Source organism: Delphinapterus leucas, chromosome 9, assembly GCF_059928025.1.
Source record: "Delphinapterus leucas isolate spDelLeu-1000000601 "Yukka" chromosome 9, BTC_Dleu_Yukka2, whole genome shotgun sequence".
NCBI lineage: Eukaryota > Metazoa > Chordata > Mammalia > Artiodactyla > Monodontidae > Delphinapterus > Delphinapterus leucas.
Window position 1 is genome coordinate 40924066 of NC_143137.1, and position 17010 is coordinate 40941075.

The following is a 17010-nucleotide window of genomic DNA, read 5'->3' on the forward strand; positions in this document are numbered from 1 at the left end:
TCCTAAGTACGTTGAAATGCATACTACAAATAGTTTGGGCTTTTGGGGTAGAAGACTTTAATCTCTTACTGAACCACTATGCTCTTGGGCAGCCTTACCTTACCTCTCTAAACCTCAAAGTTCCTTCCCATAGAATGAGGGTAAAAATAACCACCCCCTCAAAAGTTTCTTATGAGAAACGAATTGAGGATAAACATAAAAGTGACTTACAACTTGGGATGTTCTCGATTTTATTTACACCCACATATGTGGATACACCTATTGTTCCTTTTTTAACCTTCCTTTGCCCTTGGGAATGGCCATACTTTTTTTTTCCCTATGCTGTTCCAAGTCCTTTTGATTCTGTAGAAATTAAAAGCTCTTGTACCTTCCTGGTCACGGGCAAGGTTTAACTGTATACATTTTATATCAGATAGGTTACTAGCACTATGTTAGTGCCAGTCTTTTCTTCAGTTGTAGCAGTAACAGGTTACCATCTGATCATGGCTGACTGGGCCCTGTCTGGCTTTTTCTAGAGACTTTGCCTCTCTCTGCTCTGCACCCTTCTGTGTTGATCTAAAGTTTAGCTCTCAGAGGCCCATCTCTTGTCCCACATTAGCCATCTCTGCAGGAGCCTCTCATTCTTAACCATCACAGAATCTGTTTGAGAAAACTGATTGCTCAGATGGCCCTGCACAGAGGGTGTGGAGAACATTGCTGCCACTCACTTCAACTTGAGCAAAATAATGTTCTATAAAAAATACACACACACACATGCAAATACCTCTTATTTTACCAGAAAAAAGAAAAATGTTCTCTGCCTTTCAGGCAGCACTGCAAGTATATCAAAGAACACCCTGGTGTCGATTTTTAAATTGCTCTGCTCTCGGCTAAACTAGTTTTACATTAACGATACTGGAAACTCATTTCCAAAGTGCTTTGCAAGTTCACGTAATTTTGAATGTCAGTTACATAATCCTCCAAGCTTCCAAGACAATGAAGGGAACTGAACTGAATCCTACTCCTACATTTTTCAGATGAGGAAACTGAAACCCAGAAGGGGTAGCAGCCTGACCAAGGTCAGAAGCCAGTTAGCTGGTGCTGAAACCCTGGTGTCTGAGACTTGGGACATCAGAGCTTTTTTGACACCCCTAAAGAGGAACACCCAAGGGGTACTGTTTTTATTTTATAACAGTTGCATTGATACTTAATTCACATGCCATACAATTCACTCATTTGAAGTGTATGATTCAGTGGTTTTGAGTATATTCACAGAGCTGTGCATCCATCGACACCATTAATTTTAGAACATTTTCATTATACCAAAAAGGACCTCCATGCCCCTTAGCCGTCACCTCCCAAACATCCAATCTCCCCAGCACTAAGCAACCACTAATCGACTTTATGCCTCTGTGAATTTGCCTATTCTAGGCATTTCATGTAAATGGAATCGTAGAAATACGTTTCTTTCACTTAGCATAATGTATGTAAGTTCATCCATGTTGTAGCATGTATCAGAAAGTCATTACTCTTTATAGTTGAATAATATTTTCTTGTGTGTAGATAGCCCATTCTGTTCATCCACTCAGTAGTTAGTGGCCATTTGGGTTGAGGTATTTCCACTTCTTTGCTATTTTATATAATTCCTCTATGAACATTCATGTATAAGTTTTTGTGTGGGTACATAAATATTTGAATTCTTTTGGGCCTAGGAGTCGGCTTATTGGCTCACATAGCAACTCAATATTTAACCATTTGAGGAACTGTCAGACTGTTTACCAAAGTTGCTGTACCATTTTATACACCCACCAGCAGAATATGAGGATTCTGATTTCTCCACATCCTCAACAATACTTGTTATTATCCTTCATTTTGTAAAAATAAAAGTAACCACCTCTTTTTTTAATATAAATTTATTTATTTAATTAATTTATTTTTGGCTGCATTGGGTCTTCATTGCTGCACACGAGTTTTCTCTAGTTGTGGTGAGCGCAGGCTACTCTTCGTTGTTGTGCACGGGCTTCTCATTGCAGCGGCTTTTCTTGTTGCAGAGCACAGGCTCTAGGCACGCGGGCTTCAGTAGTTGTGGCACACGGGCTCAGTAGTTGTGGCTCACGGGTTTAGTTGCTCCACGACATGTGGGATCTTCCCAGACCAGAGCTCGAACCCGTGTCCCCTGCATTGGCAGGTGGATTCTCAACCACTGCGCCCCCAGGGAAACCCTTATCTGTCATTTGTATTCTCACATATCATCGTGGGTATCAAGTGGTATCTCGCTGTAGTTTTTATTTACATTTCCTTTAACAGCTGATGTGTTTCATGTGCTTATTGGCTATTTGTATAACTTCTTTGGAGAATATCTATTCAGATGATTTTTGAAAACGTTTGGTACAATTCACCAGTGAAGCTATCTGGTCCTGGGCTTTTCTTTATGGGACATTTTTGATTACTAATTTAATCTCTTGTTGTATGTCTATTAAGATTGTATATTTATTCTTGAGTCAGTTTTGGTAGCTTGCCTTTCATTTGCTGCCATGCAGATGTCATAGTATTTCCTTATCGTTCTTTTTATTTCTGTAAGGTCAATAGTAATGTAAGATTAGTTTTAAGTCCCTACTTCAAAAGCATAATGTGTTTGAAGTCTCATGCTTTATTGCAAAAAAAAGTCCCATGAAACTATTTTAATATAAAAGTAATATTTACATTATTTACCGTTGAGTAAAATTGAAGTACCAGAGAGTTTTCCCATATTTATCCTGAATAGTGCCTATTCTCCAAGCAACTGGTAGCCCAGTTTGAGGTAAATATGACAAGAAAAATTTTTCTCAGGGAGGATTTCCCATCTGTCCCCAGGACAGTCCGTCCATCCTAACCATGCAAAAGCCCTCCATAGAATTACCAGGGTTCCATAGTCGGCTGACAAACTGGAGAAACAGGACCAGAGATTTAACAGGTTTCCTTGTCCAAACAGACCAATCCATAAAGCCTTCCTGTATTTTCATAACAGGGGAAGCAGGAAGGAGGTTGTCTAGGCCATGGGTTTGCGTGTGTGTGTGTGTGTGTGTGTGTGTGTGTGTGTGTTCTCTGGTGTAGATGGCAATGCAGGGACACCTGTGACAGTTAGTATCCTTTTATGTCTGGAATACCAACAGCAACAATTAAATAGCCAAAGTAAAGTCTTTTTTCCCCAAATGAACATCAGAGGAGAATATTTTTAACAAAGCAATATTTCAGATTATTTACTTTAAAGCAAGTCCTGTTTCTGTCGTCATCAACAAATGAGATCCTTTCCAACATTCAGACATTCCCTGCTGTACAAAAGAAAATGAGACTCCAGAATTTAACCGTATTTTTATCAAAAATTAGTGGTCTTTAACATCTACAGTAAACAAAGTGCCGTTTACATAAACCTGAGATGGAAATGATATTTTCATGCGTATATTAACTGTAACATTTCTCCCAAACCTTTACAATTAATCGCTTGAATTAATAATAAATTAAGCACTTAGCTTCAGTTCCTAGTAAAGATCATTATTAACTCATGTGTTAAATTCATCATAATGAAAAATAACTTATTTCCCCTGATTTTTCTTAGAAAAACTGTTCTTGAAGACCACCTGCTACTTAGTGGTAAGCATATTTGGACCAGACATCATAAAACTGTGAGTATGCCAGCACATTACTCTGATTTGGTTGCTGGGACATGATGGGGGGGAAGCAGGAAAACTGGGAGGTAGCTGGCTCCATTTCCAGTTGGAGGTACTTTTTGTAAAAGGGCGTAATATCTCTCCAGTTCTTGTTAATAGTGGAAAATTCAAACCTGACTCAGATCCTTTGTGATCCTAGGCAAAGGCTCCCTTTGAATTACAGTGTGGTAACCTGGCTCAGTTTCTCTCCAAGAGGATTTCAGAAGGAATTTCACCAATAATGCCAACAAGTGACAAGATCCTAGTGGCGGGACATGGGAATTTGACCCTTTCTCCCGCGCTTGCCCTACACTCCTTCCTGGGTTCTCGGGCCACGTGCTTCTCAAGTTCTTTCCTTTTCTCCTCCCACCTGCTGCTTTCCCGGCCTTCTCTCCAGCCCCACCCCTCAAGGTCCTGTATGTGCGCCATTATCATTACCTGTCTGCTTCCTTTCTTTCTTTTCTCTTTTTTGAGCTCAGAGCACTGGATCAGATAAATCATATTCCTGTTCATGGCATTTTCTCATCAAGGATTCATAGATGGCTTTCTTGTATTTCTTATTTAGTTATTTACCTAGTTACTTTGAATACTGTAATTAGCATCCAAATTACCACCCAAGGCAAATTCTAGGTCCTTGACAATAACTTACCCTGACCACACGGTCCTTCTCTTCATTCTCAAGCTTTTCTCCACCCGAGTAATAAATCCCATGTTTATCTTTCTCTTGTTTCCTTTTTCTATAGTCTTTATATATATGTATTAATATGATAAATTATAATCATAAAAATAATATATGCTAATACAATAAATAATTATTAATATATTTATTTTATATATTCCTTTAAAGCATATTTTAAAATTCTGGTTATTTCTTTACTTTATGAAGAGGGTATCACATTGTTCATAATCTTTGGGGACTTACCACTTAAATTTGTATGTCTAAGATTCATCCATAGATTTGTGTCACTGCTGTAGTTCATGCACTCTGACTGCACACAATATTCCATTGTGTCTCTACAAGAGTCTATTTCTTCACTCTCCCATTGACGGGTGTTTGGGTTGTTTTCTGGTTTTGCACTGTCCACATGTGACACTTGTGAACAGTGCTACTGTGAACATTCTTACATAGTTCCTATTTTATATGCCTCATATTAGCCTCAGAGCAGAGTGGCTCAGAGAAGCTAACCCCACAGAAGGGTAGCCTGCAGTTACAGAATTCTAAAGACAAAAGGAACTTAAAATGATACAGACCCGAGGGATGACCAGTGTTCCATCGTGCTGTGCACCTGCCTCTATTTATATTGCCCTCCCTTTACTGTGGTCAGTGATTTTCCCTGGGCCCTGGACTGGGAGTTTTTGGAAGGCAGGGACCCCTTCTTCTTAGCTCATATCTCTATTACTGCCACTGCCTCCTAGTAGGACCCCAGCCCTGCAGGATTGCCCATTGCCTTGCAAGTCCATAATCCACATCCTAGCTGGCTAGATAGCTTTTTAATGCAAAACTAATTATGGCAATCTCCAACATAAAATTTTCACTCCCTTTGCAGGATTCCTTAGCCCCCTACACAAAGCTCTTTATGAACTGACCCCTGAGGACATTTTCAGACTCATCCCTGGCTGCTCCACAGCACACCATGCTCCAAACCACTTGTAATTCTCCCCACACATCAGAAGGTTTTTGCCTCAGGACCTTTGCATGAGCTGTTCACTCAGCTTGGCACATCCAAAACCTGTACCCCAAAAATATCTTACTTCTTTGGACCTCAGCTCCAGGGTCATTTCCTCTGGAAGCTTTCCTGACCCTCCCTAGGCTAAGATAGATACCCCCAACACACACACACAGACACACTCACTCTTCCTATCCTGTGCAAACCCCTAGCACTTGCAAACAGCACTTATCATGTCTGTTTGTGCTTTAATTCTCCATTTACTTTTTTGAGTTGATAACTAGATTGAAAGACTTCTGAGAACTAAGACTACACTTATTCATCTTAAGCAAAATACTGAATATGTGGAAGGAAGGAAGGAAGGAAGGAAGGAAGGAAGGAAGGAAGGGAGGGAGGAAGGGAAAGCAGGGGGTTTTGTATCTCCAGGGCTTGGTGCAATACTTGAGCATAGAAAGCCTTTAGTAAACATTTGTTAAATTAATTCTTTATAAAAATAAAATTATCACTACAGATGAACTAAAGAAAAGAAAACAATTTAGCCTATTCAATGAATCTGTTTACACACCTAGTCTGAGCCAGGTGCTCTGGGGGAAACATCAGCTTGGCCAGAGAGGTTTTCCTGGGCCTAGATCAGGGAACCAGAGAAGTAAGTGGAAAACAGTCACAGAAAAAAATGGGTCTGGCAAGCCACTGAAAGAGGCTGAATAGGTAGTGGGGAGGGGAAGAAAGTTTTTCCTTTGAGAGTCATAAGTGACTAATTCTCATTAGTATGGGGGAGGCCACTTTGAAGAAAGGTAGATATAATAAATGATCCCCCTTTGTGGTTCCGTCCACTATTAGTTTTGTTTGTGTGTAATTTTCCAGGACCCATATTAGCTGTTTGCTGATAGCAATTTCTCTTCCTACGGTGGCCTCTTCTTACAGCTTATTTTAATCAATCACATGCAGTCCTGGGCTGATGTAGACCCTGAACATGACAACCTTATGATTTAGTTTTACCTGAATTTCAGGCTTCCAATAATAAATGTTTCCTAACCCAGAGGGCATCCCTCCTCATTATTTCATAGGTCAATTCTCAATGATTCATGGACTAATTATTCAGCAGTTACATTTCCTACCCACAGGCGAACCACAGGATGTTGTTAGGAAGTGGGACACCTGAGTACTCGGGCATTCATTAGCCCAAGAACCTGGGTCAGGCAGGGCAGGGCTACTTCCGGGAGCAACCAAGCCTAGCCAGTGACCACGTGCTCCGTCTTCCTTGTCTTGACTTCTGTTGTGCCAGAGGTTGCCATAGCAAAGCTGATGCTGGTCTTCTGTTCATCTCACCTTGCTTCATGGTATCTATTTATGCTCTCAATCATAAAAGCTTATATTCCAAACTTAGGGAATATAAGATTTCAGAAATCAGGAGCGGCCTAAACTACTAACATATTTAGAAGAAAAATGCAAAACAGGGTTTAAAACAATTTTGGTACAACTTAAAGGTAACTAACGTATATTTAAATAGCAAAAATATGAAGTACAATAATACAACTGAGCCATTGACAAGGTAATGACAAGATTTATAGAAATGATTAAATTCCTAGTACACTCCAAAGTGTGTGGTCCAGAAGTGAGATAAAAGTGTTAAGTCGTATGAGGAAGATCTTCTTTCAATGCTGTGAGTGTATCTCTGTGGTTATATATTAATGTATAAATTCTCCTTTGAAAGTGATGTCAAAGGTCTAAATCTGAGAGCTTCCTTGTGTGAAAGGCTCTGTCCTTGCTCCCTGCCATAAGCTATCACTCTACCTGTCTGTTCAAACTTAACCCTGACCGTGCTCCCTTCTTTTGATTTATGATGATGCCAGTCATCAGCATTGACTTCCTTCTACCACGATCCTAATTAAACTTGTTAGTTAGCTCTGCCGAATGTGTTGAAGCTTCCTCCCCACATGACTCACTCCTGTACAACTCTGTTACCTGTAAAGGTAGTAAAGGATGTCAATTGAAATGTGACCATTTTGGTCTTATTTGCAGCTCCGGGAAAAAGAAGGCAATGTTGGATGGGAATAGTTATTAAGGGTTTGGAGATTTCCTGAGGATTTCACAAATTGTGTATACCTAAGCCTTCTGTCCCAAGGTTGGTTAAGAGCGCACATGCTACTTTGCCACTTCTTTGCATCTTGCACATTTCATGGTCTTACACTTGTCTGGATGTCTGAGGCTCAGCACTTTCTATTCTTGTGCAAAGGGGTGCTTCTCAATTCCAGTCTTTTGATGATAAAGCTCTGATCTTAGAGGATTGGGGAGGGAAACCACATACCCACTTCCCCTCTTCTATTTTTCAGTTCAGAGAACACAAGTCTCACTCGCTGAATGAGGGGCCACCATCCCCACTCCCATATTCAAGTTCACTTACTTGAAATTTTGCTCTGTTTGCAGGGGAAAGAGAATAGATCTTGGACACCATATGATGAGTTAGTTCTGGTGGTTCTGAATTGCCACAGATGGGATATTGGCCTTAGGTTGAAAAAAAAAAAAAGATTAAGCAGAGCCCTATTTATTACCGTCCTGAGTCCACAAAATACCAGATCTCCCCAAAGACAGCAGTCATCAATTAAATAAATGAACCATTAAGTTGAGAACAGATGTGTGAAACCAGCCACCCTCTCCTGATTTACTGACCCTTGGTAGACATTACTTTGGTAATGGACCTTGTGTGTCACAAACTGCTTGTTCCACAGCTTAGTCACCTTTACGTTACCTTCCCCTCCACCTCCTATGAAGGAACCCTGGGGCCAAGCAGATGACTCTCATGATGAGCTCGCTTTCCTGTCTTAACTCAGATGCCCACAAAAAGCTGAAAAGCCATCTAGCCAGTCACATTGTTAGTCTCATTCAGCTGGAATGAAATTTGAAAGCCATGATCCCAGCCTATGTTTTCACATACTAGTGACCATCGAAATATCTCTTTTTTTAATTGAAGTATAGTTGATTTACAATATTGTCTTAGTTTCAGGGGTACAGCAAAGTGATTTGGTTATATATATATTCTTTTTTATTATTTTCCATTATAGTTTATTACAAGATATTGAATATATTTCCCTATGCTACACAGTAAAACCTTGTTGTTTATCTGTTTTATATATGGTAGTGTGTATCTGTTAATCCCATATTCCTAATTTATCCCTCCCCCTTCCCCTTTGGTAACCGTAAGTTTCTTTTCTATGTCTGTGAGTCTATTTCTGTTTTGTATATAAGTCCATTTGTACTATTTTTTAGATTCCACATATAAGTGGTATCATATAACATTTGTCTTTCTCTCTCTGACTTACTTCACTTAGTATGATAATCTCTGGGTCCATCCACGTTGCAGCAAATGGCATTATTTCATTCTTTTTTATGGCATTGTTTAATTCTTTTTTATTCCATTGTGTGTGTGTGTGTGTATACACGCACACACACATATCACATCTTCTTCATCCATTCACCTGTTGATAGACACTTAGGTTGCTTCCATGTCTTGGCTATTCTAAATAGTGCTGCTATGAACATTGGAGTGCATGTGTCTTTTCAAATTCGAGTTTTCATCTTTTCCTGATAGATGCCCAGGAATGGGATTCCTGGATCACATCAAAATATTTAAAGATCTCTGAGATGGACTCTCTTTCTCCAATAGGCTTTTCATTAATATTGGGGCAGTTCTTTCTGCAAGAAGGTTCATGATATAAATTAAGACTCAAGGCTCCTCCTCGCACTTTTTGCTTGGCAGTCCAAAGTTAAGATTATTAGAGCTTTTAAAGATGTTTCAATGTTCAGCAACTATTAAAAGTGCTACTTATGCACACTAAGTGAAACCAGGATGCGTTTCTGTTTTATTTTGTTTTGTTTGCACCTTGCTTTTGTTTTACGTCTCTAAATCTCGTTTTTTATTCTGCATGTCCAGGTAGAAAACTCCCTTGGAGGAGTGGACAACCCAATGGAGGGTCGCTGGAATGGTTATTGGAGAAATAAAGCAGAAATAGGAGTGAAGCCAGGGAGCAGATCCAATGACTTACATCCAGGCCCTGGTCACAGGGCCAAGCATTGCCAGGCTCACCAATGCTTCTCAAGGGCTGGCCCATGCGTGGGCTGTGACTGCATTCAGTCAAAAAAAAACAAAAAGACAGAAACAACTTAGCTTTGCTTGTGAAGTAGAAGGAAGAGGAAGAGGAGAAGGGTCAGGGAGAGAAGAATGGTGGTAGTGATTGTAGTAGCTGTAGAGATAGTCACTGTAATAGTTGGAGGGGGAGCGTGTTAGAGTAGATTTATTACAAGGGCACCTAAAGCATTAGAGTAGATTTATTACAAGGGCACCTAAAGCGTTAGAGTGGATTTATTACAGGGGCACCTAAAGCATGTCATGGAACTTAAAGACAGGAAAATATCCAGGCTTCAGACAGAGCTGGAAACAGGACTGGGAAGCCACCAGGAACAGAGTCTCTTCCTCACTGCACGCGTTGGGTTCTGCCGCCTGAACCCCATCCTACAGACTAGCTTTCCAAATGCTCTGTCCTCATGGCAGGAAATGACATTACAGTCCCCAGTCACTATAGCTCCTGCTCTTCTTGGAACAGCCCAGAATGAAGTCATACTTTTTAATACCAATTCCAAATTTTCCTGAGAGAGAATCTGATTGGTCCTACTTGAATTGCAGTCTAATGAGGACCAATCAACTGGCGGGAGATATGAAGTATATACACAGTTGCCAGGAACCCACCCGTACAAGTGAAGGGGGACAGTTAAGTGATCTTGTGAGTTGAGAAGAAACCCTTCAAAATAGCTTCTAGAATCTATAACTGTCCTTCCAAAATTAGTCTCTAGATATTACCAATGTATGTTTCTGGAGTCTTTGTTTTTGTTGTTTTGATTTGAGTTTGAGTCAGTAGTTTACTTGGAAAAGTTACTAAAAGTCCACACATGACTTGTTCCTTCATTTGAAGCAGTACATTATACTCATTCTTCTTGGTTTAAGAGTGTTGGGGGTGGCATGTAGAAAATGAATATGGAAGGTTTGTTTTAACCCCTTCAAACCCAGACATAAACCAAAATGTTTGAAGAGCACTATCCTTACACCATACTCAGGGGAAAAAGTCAAAGATAAATATATTTGCTTTAAAAGGAAAAGAGGTGATTTGGATTACATCTAAGAAAATAATTTTAGGTGTTTAAGGCTATATCAAAGATTTTTTGCTATAAGGCTCAGTAAACATTAAAATGTTGTTCTGGGACTTCCCTGGTGGTGCAGTGGTTGAGAGTCTGTCTGCCAATGCGGGGGACACGGGTTCAAGCCCTGGTCTGGGAGGGTCCCACATGCCTCTGGGAAACTGAGCCCGTGTGCCACAACTACTGAGCCTGACCTCTAGAGCCCATGAGACACAACTGCTGAGCCCACGTGCCACAACTACTGAAGCCCATGCACCTAGAGCTCGTGCTCCGCAACAAGAGAAGCCACAGCAATGAGAAGCCCACGCACCACAACGAAGAGTAGCCCCCAATCGTCTCAACTAGAGAAAGCCCGCGTGCAGCAACAAAGAGCCAACACAGCCAAAAATAAATTAATTAAATAAATAAATTAAAAAAAAATAATGTTGTTCCCATGAAATTACACCTCTGTCCATTTTTCCTTTCTCAATTTTATTTGCGGCTTCTCCTGAAAAGCGTCACAGTGCCCGTGAGAGGCCAGCTCACAGCTCAGTGCTGTGAGTCGTCTCTCCCCACCCCCAGGACCTTATTCTAAAAGTAGGAAAAAGCAAGTGGCAGGAAATCGTTATGATCCAGCAGCTGCATGGAACTGGACTCAAAGGCCATACTAGAATTCATTCTGGGAGTTGACCTTCTTTTGAAATAGCTTTTGTTTCCTAATGCCTGAGAGCTTTTAAATATCCTTTGTTTTGCCCTATTTCCCTCTAGGCTCAAAGCGGATGTAAATGCTGATGTGGTGTGTCACACCCTGGAGTTTTGTAAACAGGACCCTGGCCAACCCTTGTGTCACCTCTATCCCCTTCCTAAGGTGAGTGCTTTTTCATTCTGAATGTCAGATTATGGTGATATGCAAGCCCTTTGGAAATCTGGTAAAGGGAGGTTCAGCTTCACTGGCTCAGTGGTCTGGGGACAGGGACTGGAAAAATGACATTTTCCATTACATCACCTGGAATAATATTCCCAAACTTCAACTTAGATCCCTCCCCCATGCCACCAAAGAATGTCTTTGCTGTTTATTTTAGACTGTAATCTAGAGCTGGGCCGGCAGTACATAGGAAATCTGACCAGCCAAGGTGAGAAGAGGTTAAATCCCTCTCTACCCCTTAAGAATCAAGCAAGTTACTTTTATAGAGTGACCAACTCATGCAGTTTGCCCAGGACTTTCCTGGTATAAGCAGCTGGAAGTCCCACATCCTGGGAAAACTTGGGCAGTTGTTCCCCCTACTCTAAGCTTTATTGTTCTCACCCATAAAATTGGTCTAACAAAATACCTCCCTCATAGATTTGTTGGGGGAAGTAGATGAACTAACATATATAAAATGCTTAGCACAATACCTGCTGCATAAATAAATATTAATAAAAATGGTAGCTAATATAATCATTACCAATATCATTATTATTCAGAGGTAGCTTTTCAGAATACCGTGTGTGCATTATATCATGTTGGACAATTTTTATTTATTTTTTAAAATATTTATTTATGTATTTATTTTTTGGCCGCATCGGGTCGTAGTTGCGGCACATGGGATCTTTCACTGCAGCGTGTGGGCTCTTCATTGCAGTGCATGGACTTCTCTCTAGTTGTGGCACACAGGCTCATTAGTTGCGGTGCGAGGGCTCTCTAGTTGTGGCATGTGGGCTCCGTAGTTGCGGTGTGTGGGCTTAGTTGCCCTGCGGCTTGTGGGACCTTAGTTCCCTGACCAGGGATTGAACCGGCATCCCCTGCATTACAAGTCAGATTCTTAACCACTGGACCACCAGGGAAGTCCTGACAATTCTGAATTGGAATGCAGATGGAAACAGACAAATGTGGACACAATTTCCTGCTCATGCTATGAATGAGAGTATGATATTAGATCTGGTTAGGCCTCAAAATAATGATTTTCAGAAACTTCCTATAAAATAAAATAAAACAAAATAAGTAAAAAATAAAATAAAATTCTATGCCCCCTTTCCCAGAATTATAGTCTTTCTATATATAACACAACAGGCTTCTGTTCTATTTGTAATTTCCTTTTTATTCTTATTGAAATAAAGTCATTTTAACACTTTTTGGCCTAACCAATGAACACGATTTGGGTTACTGGTAATAGTAAATATCATAAGGCTGTCTCCTTGAGCAGGAAGAAAGAGATGCAAATACCTGGGGTACATGTGCATTTCATGCTACCTCGATTATTGACTAAGTGCCAGTTAAATTTCCCTTAATTCTACCTGAGAAGATGTGGTCTCCACTGATTTCTAGAAGAGTTAATTTTAATTAAAATATTTTTTCCATGTATTCAAATAGCATGCAAATATAATAATATTCACTGTTTGATAATGTACAGAAGTAACGTGTCTCTATGTACAAAGGCAAGTGATATGGGTTTTTGTGATTTCCTTAAATAACATCATTTTATATATTTTCACACTCACAGCTATACATAGTCACAAAATGTTCAACTTTAAACTATCCCATTTAAAATGACATTCTTTATTTTTATACTCTGTAGAATTTATACTCGAAATAGCATTTCCTTGTCCTCCCATCACCACCCCCTTTTCAATTCCCAACTTGGGAACATTTCGACCATCCTTTCTGGCTGGGAGGAAGTCGGAGGATTTCATCTCAGAAGTGTTCAGCTTCCACCCCAGCTGGGCGTGCTCCCTGGTCCCTCCACCCTCCTCCTCAAATCCCATCGCCAGCTTCTATCTCTACGGAGGACACAGAAAAGAGGGGCAGTTGGTGCAAATGTGGAAGCTTCATCCTCTTCTGCTTCCACAATTTCCTTTAATAGCAATAACCGATATTTACTGAGCATTCACTGTACTTACGCTTCATCCTGTCTAGTCCCCCAAATAGCCCCAGTGTGGAAGCACCATTATGACCCCTTTTCTAAGACTGAGGAAACTGAGGGTTAAAAAGGCTACAGAACTTGCTGAAAGTCACTCCCCTGAGAAAGACCAGAAATGGGATTCACATCCCTGTCCTTTGCTCAGAGAGACTGGTTGGTCTCTCAACCTTGGTGTCAGTGTTTATTGAAAATACCCTCGGGGTATCTCTTCACAGTAGTCAACTGAAATCCCACCACCAGAAATAACCAATATTAAAATATTGGAGGGCTTCCCTGGTGGCGCAGTGGTTGAGAGTCCGCCTGCCGATGCAGGGGACGCGGGTTCGTGCCCCGGTCCAGGAAGATCCCACATGTCGCGGAGCGGCTGTGCCCGTGAGCCATGGCCGCTGAGCCTGCGCGTCCGGAGCCTGTGCTCCGCAACGGGAGAGGCCATGGCAGTGAGAGGCCCGCGTACCGAAAAAAAATATATATATATATATATTGGATATTTTCCTTTTAATTTTTAAATAAATTACATTAATTTCTTTGAGAGTTATGATAATGTTATATGTACAAATTTTTATCCTACTCTTCCCCCTTAACATTACATTTTGAGTATGCATTTTTTTAAATGGTACATATCAGACCTACTTTTCATTCCCATGGCACACAAATTACACCTACAAAGCAGGTGTGAATTAGAAGTAAAGATACAGGTATAATTTCCAGCCTGCCAGAGCCTTCCTCATGACGCTTCCAGTCAATAACCCCCCCGCCAATACAGCCACTACTCTGAAATCTACCACCACAGATTACTTCATTTATATAAAGTTCTACTCTTGAATTTCATGTAAATGGAAGAATACAATATATTCTTCTTTGTGTCTCGTTTCCTTTGTCTGTGAGAGTCATCTGTGTTATTACAAGTAACAGGATCATTGCATGAAGTTTTCACACAATCATCTTTTGATGTTACTCCTGCTATAGCTTCCCAACTAGTTCAACCAAATCTGCTCTTGACCTCTATTTCTTTCTTTTTTTTTTTTTTTTTTTGCGGTACGCGGGCCTCTCACTGTTGTGGCCTCTCCCGTTGCGGAGCACAGGCTCCAGACGCGCAGGCTCAGCGACCATGGCTCACGGGCCCAGCCGCTCCGCGGCATGTGGGATCTTCCCAGACCGGGGCACGAACCCGTGTCCCCCGCATCGGCAGGCGGACTCCCAACCACTGCGCCACCAGGGAAGCCCTCCTGACCTCTTTCCAATAAATTTTCCATACGGATGACAGAAATGTCTTTCTATAAAATAGATACGATCTTGTCCACTCCAAAATCTTTGCCTGAAGGATGAGGAAGCCATCCCTGGCTCCTTTTACACACTCTTCTTGTCAAAGCTCCTGTAGCTTCTTTCTTTGAACTTGCCTTGTCTTGAATGATATGCCTGCATGATCATCTGTAGTCTCTCCCACTAGGCTATAACCTCCAGGAGGTCAGATTCTATCTTGTTCATCTATGTATCCCCAATGTCTAGGGTGGTGCCTTATACATAACAAAGAAATATTTGTTGAATGAATAAACGACATGCCACTAGTTTCTTATTTGCATTGCTGATGGAAATTCTAATTGTCCTTACTTCATGGCCACACTAATTTTCCTGTTGCATACCTCTAATCATATTATTTCCCCCAGGCTATGACCTCCACATTGCCTGCACAATTAAGTACACATTTTCACTTAGCATTTTAGGATTCTCAAAAAGCCTTCCTGGACCTCTACTATTATCCTTGTGTAGCTCATGCTGTAGACTGAAAGGAGTGATTGGCTCCCCCTTGAACCCATCTCAATCTTCCCAACCCTGCACCTTTGCACCTCTTAGTCATTCCTTCTACCCAGAATGCCCCGTCAACACCAAGCAATCCTTCTAGTTCATCTCATTGTCACCTTCTCTGTAAAATAACTCTTAATCCTCTCCACAAAATGTTAACTCTCCTCTCAACCAACAGCATGAAATACCTTTTCGAGTACTACAATGTGCCTGTACTTTTCTAAATGTTTCATGTATATTAATCATTCAATCTTACGAAATGAGCATTGTCATCACCCACACGTTATAGATGAGGAAAGGGAGTCACAGAGATATTAAGTTTACATAGATTTCCTTATTAGAATGTAAATACATCAGGCAGCAGCTCTGCATCTTGCCCATCTTTGTCGCCTCCATCTTGCCAGGCACATACGTGGTATGTGAGCAATGTACCAGGCACTGCACTTCACATACGTGATCTCATTTAGCAGTGCTCTTGGGGGTGTATTTATTTTGCAGGTGAGGAAACTGAGACTGAAAGGTAAGGAGCTTGCCTAGGTGACACAGCTAGTAAGGGGCAAGGAGGGGATTCAGCCCTGGGTCTGTTTGTCCTTAAAGCCAAGTTCTTACCACTGTGCTCTGTGCCTCACTGATACCCCTGGGGTATTGGTATTCTGAGTCAAACCACTGCTCCTGGGCCAGCTAGTTCCTCACAAGCAGGACTCTGCACCCTCAATGTCCTGCTTTTCATGTGTTTCAGATTCCGGTAAAATGTAGTATGATGCAAGCCATCGTCCCTGCGAAATGCATGCTATGGAGTAGAGGGACAAAGGGGTCTCTCTGCTCCAGGGGCCTGCAGGGGCGAAGCCCCGCAGTGCAGAGCAACAGGTGCCTGACTTTAGTGGCGCCAAAAGCAAAAGATGGGACAGCATGTAGCGACTGCAGCGAACCCGTGTTCATTATCTACAGCAAAGCTGAAATTCCAGCCCGCTTCTCGCCAGTCCTTTAATCACATCTCCATATCCTTCTCTACCATGCGTTCAAAAATGACAAACTCCTTCCATCATTAATTGAAGCAAGAAACAGTCTACAGTGTTCAGCGGGCACGAGGAGGATGGAGTGGGAATAGGCGGAGTGGAGGGAAGAAGAGGACAAGACAGGGAGAAAGGAGAGAGGAGGGGAGGAGAGAGAAGAGGAGAGGAAAAGGAAAAGTGCAGACTGTGTTGTAAAGACCACCCAGATGGTTTTGTGCTACTTTGGGGGGATTATTTATAGCATTCCTCCTCTCATTTGCACACAAAGCAAGGCCCTGCCTGCTGCCAGTGTGCATGTGCATAAGCACGATCCCGACACCACAGCTCTCCAGCTGAAAACTGTATGTGGTTTCTTCATGTGTGCCCTGTTGCTTTAAACCTCTCATTTTTAGATCAGAGGGTTACCATGTACGAGCCCTGATTGGTCCTGGTGCAGCCTGGAGCCTCCGCAGTTTTATGCTGCTCCCTCCTGGGTCCCTTAACTCTGAGATCCCCAAGCAGACTCTGTGGCTTTGAACTGACTTCCTTCCTCACCAACCCTGAGCTGGAGGGACGGGCCGTATTTAGCAACATCTCTAAGGCATAGTCAAGACTCACTTCACACCACTTTGATCTACATTACAAGAGAATTATGTTCAGAATGTGTGCGCTAGTGGAGATAGATTCTTCTATTTCCCTGGGGCCTCCAACCCATTTAAACGACTGCAAAAGAGACCTGCTGCCTTAGGAAAGCAATCCAGACTTTGCAACAGCTTTTCCCACAGTAAATCCGATTTCTGCAGGAACCAGAAGCTCTCCA

The 17010-nt window shown here is 41.6% G+C and overlaps 1 protein-coding gene across 6 annotated transcripts in view; it reads left to right on the forward strand.

Moving 5' to 3' along the window:
* The window catches only part of AOAH (acyloxyacyl hydrolase), a 166966-nt gene that overhangs the window by 15423 nt on the left and 134533 nt on the right, over positions 1-17010 (forward strand). For all 6 annotated transcript variants that reach the window (XR_016394296.1, XM_089917521.1, XM_089917519.1 and 3 more), the window contains 2 exons: positions 3575-3641; positions 11270-11369. Coding sequence is in view for 5 of the 6 variants with exons in the window: in XM_089917521.1 (XP_089773647.1) it covers positions 3575-3641; positions 11270-11369 (167 nt within the window). In the remaining variant the exon portion in view is untranslated. The remainder of the gene's footprint in view (positions 1-3574; positions 3642-11269; positions 11370-17010) is intronic.